Below are 14,694 nucleotides of genomic sequence, written 5' to 3' on the forward strand. Positions count from 1 at the left end.
TAGGGCCAACAGGTAAGGAAACCAGCAAAAGATGTGGACCTCTTGGAGAAGGCTTTTGTTGCGAGTATCCGCCTGCGTGTCGTTAGCAGTCCCCGAGCATGAACCATTTGTGTGTGGGGGTGTGAGAAAGTTCTCCCTGCAGCGTCGCAGGCACATTGAAAGGGTGTGGAAACAAGTGTAAAGTTCACAGAATTCTTAACTTTGGGGATTGGCCATTTGCGGCAGAGCAACTGGGGTAACTTAAATTAATGATGAATGAAAAAGAGATCAACTTAGGTAAATATCCTGGCTCACAAGTGTGCAATGGGTTTAAACACTTTTTTTTTTTTCTTTGCTTCAAGGATTTTGACTCTTTCTTTTCTGCAAAAGAAGAGAATATTATTTATTCGTTCCTGGGTTTGGCTCCCCCGCCTGGCTCAAAGGTAGGCTTAAACACCCCACTGGGGCCCAATGCAGGTCCTAATAAATGAAAACAGAAATGAGCACCCAAAACTGTTTAATAAATGATGATATTTAAATTAACATGATTTAAATACACTCCTTATTCTGATGAATTCTTATGCATACAGATAATGCAAAGATTTTAGTAACACATGTTACTACATGTAACTACACTTGGCATATTTTTGCTTCATTATACTTTGTTATACAATAAAAATAAAATAAAATAAATGAGAGTTTTACAATACCTTTTAAAAAGAAATATAATTGCATTCAATTATCTTAAGTGTGCTAATTAAATATGTAAAAATATGAGGTCCCAGATTGTGTTTATGAAAGTTTGTTATGAATTGACTTCTCACATAGCTTGTATTAGTTAATTTTATAATGATATAGCCCTACTCAATTTAGCTAAATTGTGACTGATACTTGTATTATATAAATAACTATATTGTGTGTGTGTGTGTGTGTGTGTGTGTATGTATATATATATATATATATATATATATATAAAATTGCCCCTGGCTGGTTTGGCTCAGTGGATTGAGCGTCGGCCTGCGAGCTAAGTGTCGCTGGTTCGATCTTCCAGTCAGGGCACATCAGAGAAGGAAAACTCTGACTCCAAAAAACCTCCGCTGCCTTGCGGCATACCTCTTCAGGGGAAAGGCTAAGGGAGTAAACCCCGACAGAAAATCCGGAGCCGGAGTCCCTAAGGCGGTTTGACGTTGTAGTCAACACCGGCAACTCCTGCGGCGCACCTGAAGCCAAGCTGTATTGACTCCGTCTTTCCCTTGGACCCTTCAGCTGCGAAGAGAGGGGGGGTCTGCTGCATGGGCAACAGCAGACCCTCCATATCACCCTGCCCAGGCTCTGTAGCTTCAGCTTCACTGGAGAGGACACTCCAGCGTCATCGCAAGATGTCGATTTAACACGGGAGGAGACAGATACCGTGTCACTCCCGAGTCGGACTGCACAACCATTCTCGGCGGTGCAGATAGACTCTTAAGAAGCTACACCATCGTCTCTCGAGACGGACGGCTGCCGATGACGATGATAGCCCCTACTTTAATTCTTTCCATTTAAAATAAATTAAACTCTGCTTTTTTAGGCTGCTAAAGGGGGGAAAGTAAGATCTAGACTCAAGAACAAGACAAATTTCATTAATTCCCCACTGCCCTGGTGTGGTTTCATCTTTGATTATGTATAATTATGTCAGTTAAATAAAGAATTATGCTGACAAATAGCATGAAATCGTCCGATGACGATCACCTGGCCCCTCTCTCTGCAGTGGCCACTGCATTCCTCACCTCTGTCAACAACCTCGTTCAGGACTCTCCACAGATACAAGAGAAGCACACATTTGTTTGGTTCATTTATTTCTTAATTCATTCATTTGTGCCCAGCTTCATTTCTAAGAGTTCTGTGATGGCTGAGTCCCAGTTAATTCTCACCGTAGGAGAAACGACTCAAGTCGGCCTTGTAGAGATGGGCTTGCCTCAGAGGCATGTGTCTCTCAGAGGCTGGCAACGTGACAGCGAGGTGTCTTAGTGCTTCGGCCAACACACGCAGGCCCAGCACGACACCTTCTCCAAGCGGGGACATGGAGATTCCACAGTGGGTTATGGGGCTGTAAGAGGAAACACCTCCCTTTTCCATGGAATCCCTTTCTGGCTTTGGTCAACTGAAACGCAACCTATTTCATACACGTTATTAGCTGTTTTATAAAAGCGCTCAAGGCTGTGACATGCAATTTCACCTTATTTTAGATTTGGTTTTGGAGTTTGGTACAGGAGTTTGTTAACTGGGTCACGTTAGTTTAGTTATTGCATTGAAGACGTGGTGCCTTGGTATTAAGGTTCATTTCTTGGTGGGGACGCTCAGGACACTTGTGTCTTGGAGGGTGGAGGGAAGAGTGTTGCAGGCAAAGAGAAGGGCGAGTGTAAAGGCCCCGAGGCAGGAGAGAGCGTGGAGACACCTAAGGCCGGGCCTCCGCATTGCTGGGGCTGGGGGCGGCACCACGGGGGGGGGGGGTGAGCGTGGCAGGTGGGCCGCCCTCTGGACCCTATCTTAGGGGCAGTGCAGACACTGTCAGGGTTTGGGGCAGACGGGTAAAGTAATCTTACTTCTTTCTTTAAAACTCATTTTGGCTACTGTGGGATGAATGGATGAAAGCGGTACAAGTGACTATAGTGATTCAGATGAAATGTCACTGGCTTGGACTAGGGCGGTGGGGATAGAACTGTATAGAAGTGGATGATTTTAGGGTCTATTTTGGAGGAAGAATTGATAAGGCGTGCTGATGGGACCTCTGCTAAGACCTTTGGTGTTATCAGCGTTGCTTGGGTTTATAGGTGTTTATGTGTGCACACAGAGAAAGTCCTTCAAGTATCCTTTGGAAAGACACACACTTGATGATTTATGGAGATGATGTTATTTGTCACAGTCCCTTTTTGTAGTAAACAACATTGTGGAGAAGTCAGCAAGGAAATTAATCTTGCTAAGGCTAAAAATAGACACTCCTGACAATTATGTAGAAATATAAGCTTATAAAATGATAGTGAGCACTGGCAGCAGCATTAGTACCTTTAGAAAATTTCCCTGGTCTCAGGCGGGCTGTGGCAGACCAAGCGCCAGGCCTGCTTTCCCAAGAGGGCTTTGTGAGGACACTTTGTCTGCGGGAAGTCCCCCTTCGTTCTTCACAGGCATCTGGTCACATCTGATTGAGTGAGCATCGTTGCTGATTCCACACTCCAGCGGAGGCCTCGGTTGTCCAATCATGCCCGGGTGGTAAGGGGCACAGATTCTTACTGAGCCTGGGCAAATACCTATATTACCATTAAAGGGGGAAGGATTCAATAAGAATTTTAAATTCTGGAGGGGGCCAGGCAGAGAGACTATCATTTACAAACATTTCCTTTCATCTTACAAAACCAGAGTCCACTGCATTGTTCTGATTTATAAGAAGCTTCAGAGGAAAGACAGAGGACATTAAGATACCATCAACAATATTGCAAATAAAAACTACTATCCTCCCACATCAATTCATTCGGTCCTGTATAGGTAATTCTTCTTTTTTTAAAAAAGATATTATTTATTTATTTAGAGAGAGGGGAAGGGAGGGAGAGAGAGAGGGAGAGAAACATTGTGGTTTCCTCTTGCATGTCCCAGCTGGGGGCCTGGCCTGCAACCCAGGCATGTGCCTTGACCAGGAATCAAACTGCTGACCTTCCGGTTCGCCAGCTGACGTTCAGTCCACTGAGCCACACCAGCCAGGGCCTGTGTAGGTAATTTTTGTCCCACTAGATCTGAGACTAGTAGTCTCATGAACCCACCTGCTCCTCAACCACAGTTCTGGAAATCCTGACTTAGGATTGCAAAACCTTCTGGGGAAGCATCAAAGTAAAACAAGCTAAGAACACTGTCTGTGGATGACAGAAGACCTAAGATGACTGTGGTTAACTTATTACTGATAATTTTCATATGTGAAAAGCTTGATGAGAATTGTAACAAGAATAATGCATCTGACAAGAACACTTGGTGGTTTCTGTGGCATGCAAAACAAAATAAAAAGTTAATCCAAGAAAGTTTTAGATAAAGTATCTACAAACATCATCACAAAGGCTCTTTTCAAAGAAGATAGCAAACATTATGTCTTATTTGTAAAAATGGATGAATAGAGGAAAAAAGTTGATATAATTACCTAGAGACATACTGCACTGCAAATATATCAAGCATATGTACCGTGCAATATGCCGTGAATGCTAAGCAAATTCTTACCATCTATGGTAGGGTTGTATCAAGACTATCAAGTAATGAGATTCGGTAGGTCTGGAGTAGATCCTAGACACCTATATATTAATAAAATTATATGAGTACGTGATGGGAATCCCCCGTTGAAAACTACTGTCCTAGAATATGTTACACTTATTGAAATAGTTTGGCCATCACTCAACATTGCTTTCAACAAGAGCCCATTAATCATACCAGAGACCGAGTATCAAAACTTTTGATAACATGTCATTTTTTTGGCTAGACTGAAACGAAAGAAGTAAAATCCTGACCAAGTTAACATTTAAAGCAAGTAACTGAAGTCATGGTGGATAGCTTATTCCATCATTGTCAGATATCGGGCCATGGGCCCTAGGATCAGTGTCTTTTATACATTATTTTAAGGGAATATTGTTAAGATACCAATGGAAACTACCCAGTTGCATCTGTAAAGAGATTTCCCCCCGATGGGTAGAGATCAGTTCAGCCATGACAATGTTAGAGCAGGACATTTACAGGATGCTGTCGGGGTGTTAGAACTTGTACATCCCGGGGAGTGTGCTGTCCTCATGGGAGCCCCCTCGGGGGGTCTGGCAGCACAACAGCAATACTGACATTGCTCCAGGGAGGTTTCAGATCTTCTTAGAGTCATGGCGGCATCTTCTAGCGGAAGATGGATTCTCTCTGAGGACGCCTCCAAGTCTGGTGGCCAAGACACAGGTAGTATATCTGGATAATGCAATTTTTGGACCCATCTGATGTGTGATTAAAAGTTTCGATACTCATTTTCTGGGGTGGTTAGTGGGCTCCCCTTGAAAGCCATTTGAAGTGATGGCTAAACTATTTCAATAAGTGCAGCACTTCCCAGTCCCCTGAAGGAAGGAGACCAGACTGAACAGATGATTCAGGTGCCTTCAAATGAAGGAGCGTGGAAGGAAGAAGCAGGGGAAACTTGGAGAAACGTGGGTGAGGTCCATGAGACACATGAATTTGGAGCAGAAACAGATGTTCTGGAATTTCCTGATTTACAACTGCGAGATGAACCACAAGGAACGTAGACATCATCGAGGCTCACACTCTCATTCAAGAAGATCAGCACAGGAAATACATCAAACATGAACCCAAAACACAGAGCAATAGGAATCATGAGGGCAAGTCAAGAGCCCGGAAGTCTGACACAGGAGACCTGAGGTGTGAATAGCGGGAGTTCCAGACAGAACAAATAATTAGATGCCGGAGGGCCTTCTGGTTGGAGATGACATTGACACCTCCCCCTGCAGCCCCTTGTCCCATGAGTGTGCAGGAAAACCAGAGAGGGTGCCGCGTGAGGACCAGAAACTATAGAAGAGTCCCTGAAAGATGGAGAGCAAAAATGGTTTGAAGAAGGAGACCATGGCCCCAGCACCTGCTGAGGTGGGCATGGCGCTGAGGACCCTCCACAGCCCCAGGAGGTGTGTTCCAGATGCAGGAGCGGCCTCTGGGCCTCGATTTGGAGCAGCCTGGCAGGTGGAACCATCTCCCTCACCTCCACTCTGCCCTTAGTCCCAGCAGCGGGCAGAGGGCCGCAGAGGTGCCTGTCACCTGGGCGGAGCGGTGAGCGTGAACTGGGTGGGCAGGCCCTGGTGAGCTGCTCTGCCCTAGGAGGAACAGGGAGAGGGGGAGATATTGGCAGTCAGCCTCCACCCTGGCTGTCCATCGGAATCCCCTGGGTCGCTGCCGAAACTGTAAAATGGAAGGGCTGCATCTATGATCAATTAAGACATAAACTCTGGGGTAGGGGTGGGGAGCTCCCTGGTGAATTTAACATGCTATACTAATGTTGAGAACCACTTTTAGAAGGAAAACATTGTAGTAATTGTGAAATCAGGAATTTTAAACTATCTCAGAAAAATCTAGGAGGGGACATGTGAGAATATACATTATAAGGATACTGTGTACGGATGGGGGACTTCTCATCTCTCCTTCAGGCCCTCTAATTACATATATACTAACCTTTCGTTATTATTCCGTACTTATCTGAAGCTTTCTTTGTTTAAAAAATATCTTGTTTCTCTCCAGTCCTCCAATGAGCTACTTTCCATCATGGGGATATCCCATACTTTGCTTACATTCGTCCTTTGGTGGCCTTTGGATGGTTTCACCTCTTGGCTGTTGTGAACTGGGTTCTTGAGGAAACCACATGGCTGTTCTGGAATGGGTGTTGTTAATGAGATGGGGTTTTAACAAGGATTGAGCCTTATGTTATTTATAAGAGCACAACAAAACCATCATTCCAATAAAAATTGAAAGAAAGGGATGAGAATACAACAGGCCTACAGAAAACAAAAAGAAAGCTGGAGTAGAATTAATAATATCTGGTAAAGAGGGAGTCAAAGCCAAAGGCATTAGCTAGGTAAACGGGGTGTTATGTCATAGGAAATGGTATCAGGCACTACTTTGAATGTGTACACAAACACAATGAGCAAGTTTAATTTAATGGATGTGTGTAGGACATAACATGCGCACACGCAAGAATAAGACTATATTAGGTAGATTTAATAGAATGTATTTTTTTCTTCTACTTATTAAACAGTTTCCAAAGCTGTCATACACTTGGTCACAGAAAACCATCGTAAATTTCAAAAGGGATGTTTTAACAGACTACATGCTTATCCCACACACAGAATTACAATCTGAAAGAGAAACATCATAAAAATTTGAGGTATAAATAGACACCATTTAAAATAACTCCATATTCAAGGGATGATAAAACTGATACTACAGATCATCCAATAATAAGCACCCTAATCCCCATGTATAGCTGGATTAGTCAAAGGAGCACAAACTAGGAGGTGTAGACCTAGCCCTGCCTCTGACTTGTATTTGACATTTTCTGCCTCTGTTTTCTTGCCTCTGTGGTGTAAGTGGTAGTGACCGTCCTACTTACTTAGGTCACAGTGTTGTTGTGAAGATAAACTAAGGGATAAAGACCAAATAACTTGAATAGTTTAATGATGTTGAAATGCAAGCTATTATCCTCAAAAGTATTCTCAAACATTTTTGATTTATATGACACAGGTGACAAAGCCACCTGAGGAAGAATCTTCCCTTCCCAACGGCGATGTGGTGGGAGAGGCACAGAGCGCCACAGAGGTGAGAGTTGGCATTTGACCTGTCCTTGCGCAGACCAGTGTCCTCGGAATGTCAGCTTGGTCCTAATCTTTCTGTATCTATGCCTGTTTGTTCACTTTATCATCTGTCTGTCATTCTGTCTTTCCGTCCATCCATCCATCCATCCACCCATCCATCCATTAGCTCACTCTATCTATCACCTATCTGATCTTTTTACATCTCTAAAATTACAAAGCCTCCCTTCCACAGGAAGACCAGAAAACAAACATTGCTTACATGCTGAATCCTTTGGCATTCTCCTCATAAGCCTTATATGGGTAGATGGCAGCCCCTCATTTGACAGTTTATTACTTTACAATGCTCGTGAATCAGATGTGTTGAATTTCACCAAGAGCTGCTATCAGCATTTTCCATGGGTGGCGATTCTATGCTCTAGTACAGCAGTTTTCAGCCAGTGCGCTGCGGCACACTGTGGGGACGCAGGGATCTTTAGAACATGGAGTACCTGACTCTTTGGTCAGGGGCACTGACCTCTTGTCCCTTAGGTTGTCAAATTTAAAAAATGACAACAGCCAACACAGTATTGCCATCTGGTGTGAATGAATCAAAGTTATACCTGATTTTAAAAATCAGATTGGCAGGAAATAGAGTTTTTGGCGTGCCACAGAATTTTATAAATTAGTTTATGTGTGCCATGGATGACAAAGGTTGAAAACTGCATCTCTAGTAGCTAAGCGACCTAATAAACAGGGGACCCGCGTTTGCTTTGTTTGTACGGTGCGCATCCCAGTCAGGAAGCCACGGCACTCGTGGTCTGGTGTCTCCTTGGAAGCTCATCTCAGGTGAGTGACACGGTGGGTTTCCCTTATGACCAGGGAACAGAAAAGGCAGAAGAAAGTGGAGAAAACGAGGCACGAAACGAGGATGAGGAAGATGGAGGCAACCTCACCGAGTCCCAGGAGAAGCACGTGAGTGTTGGCTTTTTCACCGCGGTTTCGTTGGACTCAGTTCCGTTCCCCAAACATTTACGGAACTCCTACCAGCTGCCAGGAATCCTTCCGGGCACGCAAAAGTGAGGATGAAAGTAAGGAGCTGGGAGGTTGGCCAGGGAGGAAGCAGGTCGTGTGCGTCTAACATGTTAATTGCTCTGGTAGAGGTGGGTGCAGGGCTAAAGGGAGATCTGAGGAAGGACCAGCACCCAGGCCCCGAGGGGCAGTCTGGACAGGACTGTAGTAACTCGTCATTGTGTTGTTAGGGTTAGGTGGGGTTCCCGTTCTTTATAAGACAAGGGACCTTATTCCTTGGTCATGATAATGACAGACTCCCAGCATACATCCCCCAACTGCCTGTGGGGGACATAGAGCTAAGGGTGTTTTGTGGGAGGCCAGTAGGGGCTGAGGATAGAAAGGGGACCTTGGAGGTGGGAAACTGATATCAATTAAAATCCAATCAGGGAATCGCAGCTCTCAGCTGATCCGAGGCCTGGGATGGAATTCTAAAGGGGGTTCCAATCGGGAGCCACAGGACAAAGGGTGGGGGACTGTGAGGAGGGGAGGAGTCTGGTTCTAGAGGCACCAAGCTAAGATAGTGGGGGGCCGGATGGACCACTTATTCCAAGCATTCTAAGAATGTGACTGGGAAGCCAGGTAAGGGGGGCCCAGGTGCCGAGGGAGCCTGAACAGGTGGGGTTGTGGGTATCGGGAGAGTCTCAGTGGGGTTCTGCATTGGTGCAGTTGTAGCAAAGACTGTTTATTGAACCCGAGGGTTTACATTTGTATCTAGTCATTGATTCCAAAGAGGACCCCCGTTCCCAGCACATGGACTGCAACTAGGAAGGACAACCGTGCTGTGAAGATGGGGGTTTGGGGCGTGCACATCTGTCTGTCTTTGTCTTTAGGAGTTTAAATCTGGGAGGGACTAGGCAGTAAATTCCTCATATTTGAAGATTGCTATTTCAGAATATTCATAATTTAAGACTTTGCAGTTATTTCTTTTATTTTGAAGAAAGATGAAATCTTTAAGTTTGACCGAGAAGTTAAATGGGGTTTCTTGGCAGCCTGTATAATTCGGAAATAATAAATTTAAATGAGATATAGTGACAATGTCATTATCTCGTAATTTAAAAATCTGTTTTCATAATCTGAACTTGGCATGAATTCCCTAATGCATTTACAGTATTATTGATTTCTATGTCGAGATTCAGGTTGCTTCTTTTAAGACAGAGAGACAAAGATAAAAACGTACACCCAATCCCTTTCTCCTGTGAGACCAAGAGGAAGGTCGAGTTTTTACAGTCAGACCTGCCTCCTACATTAAGGGCAGAATCTGCTTCAGCCTCTCTGCCCCTGGGCCATGTTAGTTCAATGACAGCCAACGGGTTCTCTTTGTTACTATTTTTAAAAATTGTGAGCCCTCTCCAAAGTGAATTATAACCTTGTGAATTCCGATAGGAACGTAAAAAATCATTTTTGTTACTTTACATGAGCGAGGATGGAAAAAAATGACTAAGTAAAAGACATTTTTAATTTTAGATGAAGATACTATTAACATTACATTCTCAAACTCGCTTTTAACTCTTTAATAATATTTATTCTAAAAAAGACAGATGCTGACTTTTTCTCATTTGATAAGTGATACAAGCTCTTCGACTGCCTTTAATTCAGTTAAATAACAGAAACAACCCATGGCTTGTCAATAAACAGATTAAAAGTGACATAATAACATGATTAGCTTCAGGCTGGAATACACAGGAAAATTCATTGAAAGGTAAAAAGGAGACAAAAGCCATCCGATGCTTAGAAGTTGCCTTTTGTGCTTACTGAGTCTGTGGTCCTGGGGTTTGTCCCAGATGCTGGGCTAGGCCTGCAGTCCTGGCTCTTTGTCATCGCGCCTTTCCCTGAGGTCCCCCAGGTTTAGCCAGGCTTGTTTGCAATAAGTAGAAAGGCCAATAGGATCTTAGTGTTTTCCCTTTTTAACATTGGTTTTCAAAGGACTAGACACATCCTGGTAGGTTCTTCTGGACACAACGACCCAGAAAAAGCCAAGGCTTTTAGATAAAAACTCTGGCTCTGTTGAAAACTTTCTAGAGACGATTTCATGGATTCTTACATTATTTCTTTCCCTCCTGGCCCATTGCATTTAAACGTCACGCTCTCAGGGCTTCCTGCTTTACCCAGCATCCCATGAGCGACCGAAAGAACAGGTTCAGCGGGCCTGGATGTGGTTCCGAGACTCGTGCGCAAGGAGTGGCAGCTTCCTTTATTTCTCTAGATGTGATTGTATCTGCTTGTGCCTCCCCCTCGTGGCTGTCAGGAAGTTCGCCCCGTGGGAGGTGTTTCGGACACCCTGTCCCCCACAGGGTCTCAGAGTCATCCTGAGTCTCGGGCGGTGACTGGAAGCGGGGAGGGCCCTGCTGCGTCGTCCATGCTGGTCACGCTGTGGCGTGGCTTTCCGGCTGCCTGTCGTAGCTGTTGAGTGTTGGTCCCATGCAGAGGGCCCCAGGGGCCCATGGCTCTGCTTCTGCATGCAGGTAGGACCCCGGCAGCACCACCTCTGCAAAGCCACCTCCCCCAGTCTAAACGCGAAGCTCCAAGCCCCGTTTTCCGGGAGACCATCGAGCTTCATCACGCCGATTAGCCCAGGGTTTTGAATAGCAGGGCCTATAATTTCTTCCCTAGGGGCGGAGACCCAGGACGGATACGTGGCTATCTTCTCGGAGGGTGGGGAGGGACAGCAGAAACTCTACCCTTCCCCCGCAGTTTTGTGTAGTAGGGAGAACAGAACAAGAATTTATGGCGTGGTATTCCGCCACACTGTGTATGAAAAGGCATGCGAATGTTTAACCTTTTATTCTAAAATAATCAGGGACTTACAGGGACATAGTACAGGTCCCGTGTGCCCTTCCCCCGGCTCCCCCCAAAGGTGACACAGTACATGGCTGCAGTGTGATAGCAAAGCCAGGGGGATGACACTGGTGCCTCTCTGTTAAGTAGGCTACAGACCTTATTCGGTGTTCCCCATTTTTAAAAACTGTCACTTGCATGTTAAGAAGCATTTTCAAGTGCATGATGGAACCGATGCCGCAGGAGCTGGCGGGGACAGGCTAGGTGGTAATCCTGCTGAGTCAGTGTCTGAGGGACAGGCTTGTCCCTGTGACCTCAGCCATTGCACACACTTACTCCGTGATGCCCTTTTCCTGGGGCGAGACATTCACCTAAGACTGCTATATTGATGGAAAAAATCACCAACAGAGACAGAAAGCGTTATCTCCTTTAATGACGTGGCCCTCCCCCGACCACCTCTCCAAGTCCCCGGGCTTCTTAGATGCCAGCGGCCGGGGTGTGTGCCACGTGTTTGCTGACAGGTCGGGGCAGCTTTTGGGAGGCAGGACGGGGGTCGCTGCAAAGACCCTTGGCTGATGGCGAAGAAGATCTGGTCTTTAGCTTCAACCCACGGTAGAGAGGCGCTTTCATGACCACCCAGGGGATGAGGAGGGGCTGCGGGGCGGGGGGGTGGGGGTGGGCTCATGGATGGTGCCTGAGGAGAGAAGGCGGAAAGCAGCAGGTTCCCTCAGCGCCTGGGCACACTCCCAGAGGACCTGTACACGGGGACATCGTGAGGCCGTGACCGAGCCCTGGAACCATTGACGCTGGTTCCCGTTTGTGTTTGGTTTTCATTGGTTTTAAGTTGTGTTCTCTGCCAACCCTTAGTCCCCACTGAAATCTTCTAGGACCTCAGCCTGATTACAGTCTGTAAGTCACCCCACTCGGCTTTAGCCAAACCCGGCTGGGAGGGAAGTGGTTTCTCAGGAGGCAGACGTTGGTGGGGGTCCTCAAGGAGCCCCTGCGCCTGGCGCCCTGTGGTGCCTTGCCCCTGACCCCCAGCCACTCTGAGGCCAGCTGCCCTCCTCAGGTCACCCCAGCCACCTGTCCTCACCGGCCCGGCCTGGCCCTCAGCACAGCTGTCACCTGTCCTTCCTCCCGGCCCCACGCCACCTCGGCAGCCTGCCTCCCTGGCCGAGTGGCCACTTCCGGGGCTCCCCAGATGAACTTTCTTAGAAGAGCCGCAGGGCGACATAAAGTTGTAGCTTTGTCAAGGGAATGGTTTATCCCCTTGGCCGGCTGCATCGGGGCTTTCACCTTCTGTATGTTCCACGCCAGTCTGCAGAAACCGGAGAGCGCTGTCCCGGAACTCGCCAAGGACGCAGGGCTGGGCTGGGGGTTGCAGCGGCGTGGTGGGGCCTCTGCGGCTTGCCTTCGTGATTTGGCCTTTTCTGGGACTCACCTTCTGAAGGGCGCTGATCGGGGAACCCAGAGCCTGGAAGGGAGCCGTGGTTCTGTTGCCCGCTTGCTCTGTGACCGCAGCAAATTGCTTACATCTGTGGCCTGTGGCTTTATCTGCCCAAAGAAGGAACTGGGTGAGGGACACACGTGACTGCACGGGTGCTTTCCCCTCCTCAGTCCCAGCTGCCACGGGCGCACTGCCTGGGCAGAGAGGCACTGGGTGTCCCAGGAACAGGCTTTTGGAGCCGCACCATCTCGCTTCCTGAAAGCCATCGTAGGACTCTGGCCCCAGGAGGGGCATCAGAGGCCATTTGGGTACGGATGGGAGGGTTCTCACTTTCTTGCGTTTTTAGCAGTTATGTCTGGGTTCTGTTACTTGGATCTGAGAAAAACTAGGAGTTCCAGTGTGCTGACGGAGCGGGGACCTGTTCACGCTGTGACGGCCTCGTCCTCCCGTTCCTTGCAAGTGTTCCTCTTTACCCAGAAGTCAGTGTGTGAACACTGCGTGGGTCAGAAACATTATCATTTTGTTCTGATGGAGGGAGCGTGTTTGATCTATTTATTGGTTCAAAGCTGCATTAAAGGCATACTTATAAGGGACACAAAGACAGAAAAGACATCGTTTTGTTCAAGTTTTCCAATCGCTAACGTATATGGTCTGGAATGTACTAGGTAACTTCATAGATCTGCAATGCATGTTAGACATAAAGAGAGAATTGAACATATAATTAAGCAGTATTAATAATTGATTATATTTTCGCAGGCACATGAGTGACAGAAAAGTGTCTTAATCTCATAGCTTTCCAAGGGCCTGAATTTATAATGCATGAAATAAATAGGTATTGCTTAGTTATCATATCTTTGCTAGTTCTATGTTTAATCAAATAAATCAGTCTTTCATTTCGATGAACATGTGTTTTATTATCGTTTGCCATATTTTTAGATTCATTTTCAAATTTATGCTGATTTATGTTTCTTCTTTAATTTCGGTTTACGGACCTAAGGAGGAAGCAGGAGAGACAGCAACGGAAGAGGTACAGCAGCAGGTCTAACAGTTGTGCTTATAAAAAGCACAGGCTCTTCTAGGGAGAGAACTGTAGCTTTAGCCACGTTCTCTTGGTTCATCGTGATGTAAAGAAGCTGCTGCCACCCTCGCCCCCAGGAAATCCCACTTTAACCTGCCGAGAAGGGACATACAATAAGCCAGAGGTAGATTCATCCACGTGAGGCGGCTGGAGGACAAGGGCTTGGGCCCAGACCTTTTTCTGCGCCTCCGGTGGTGGGAAGGTGTCGCGGACACGAACAGTGGGGTCCGTGGTGCTGTGGCTGAGGGGGAACAATGCACATGGACTCTGAATCCTGTGGAGAAAAAGGACAGAGTGACCACCCGCTAGGGGAGAGCGCGCCGGGACCCCGGCCTAGACAGGCTTTTTATTACTGTTCTCGGGGAATTACATCCAAGAGAGTCATAGATTATCATATTCGTCGTCGTCGTCGTCGTCGGCAGCCGTCCGTCTCGAGAGACGATGGCGTAGCTTCCTGAGAGTCTATCTGCACCGCCGAGAATGGCTGTGCAGTCCGACTCGGGAGTGACAATCCCTGCCGCACTTGTTAGATTATCATACTAAAGTTACTTTAAATTGTGAGAGCTTACAGATGGAGAAGAAGAGGATGTTGTGCATGCAGGGGGGTGATAAGGATGGGCCAGCTGACCACATCCTGTCCTTGAAACAGCTCAGAATAAACCCTAGGAAGTTACTTCAAGTTATACGCGAAATACCTGTCGTTCTCAACCTTAGGGTGAGAGAGCTTTAGCAAAAGCAAGCTTTAAAGCCGCCGAGATTCAATGCAGGCCTGATGCCCGCAGGGAAGCCGATCTGCGGGCCCGGCTCCGGGGTGCAGCCTCGCGCCTGTCGGGTTTCCGGGCCGGGGCTGAGCTGCATTCGCCGCTGCCACGCGGACCGGCTCCCTGTAGGAAGGCGTCTTCAGTGAAGCCAGGCCGGGCTGGGGCAGGCCATTAGGCAGAGATTTCCTCTGCGTTCTTCCTTCCCGCCCCGTTGAATAGTGCAGCTTGTGCAGCCTGCACGATGCC

General features: G+C 46.9%; 1 protein-coding gene across 2 annotated transcripts in view; it reads left to right on the forward strand.

The window, feature by feature from the left end:
* SH3BGR (SH3 domain binding glutamate rich protein) overlaps positions 1–14,694 on the forward strand; it is a 28,891-nt gene that overhangs the window by 7,544 nt on the left and 6,653 nt on the right. The window contains exons 3-6 of one of the 2 annotated variants that reach the window (XM_090271776.1): positions 342–422; positions 7,267–7,341; positions 8,196–8,288; positions 13,607–13,636. In XM_090271776.1, the coding sequence (XP_090127902.1) occupies positions 342–422; positions 7,267–7,341; positions 8,196–8,288; positions 13,607–13,636 (279 nt within the window). The remainder of the gene's footprint in view (positions 1–341; positions 423–7,266; positions 7,342–8,195; positions 8,289–13,606; positions 13,637–14,694) is intronic. The other variant, XM_090271782.1, reaches the window with a different exon arrangement.

The sequence above is a fragment of the Furipterus horrens genome, unplaced genomic scaffold (genome assembly GCF_987537825.1).
Source record: "Furipterus horrens unplaced genomic scaffold, mFurHor1.1.pri manual_scaffold_1, whole genome shotgun sequence".
Taxonomy (NCBI): domain Eukaryota; kingdom Metazoa; phylum Chordata; class Mammalia; order Chiroptera; family Furipteridae; genus Furipterus; species Furipterus horrens.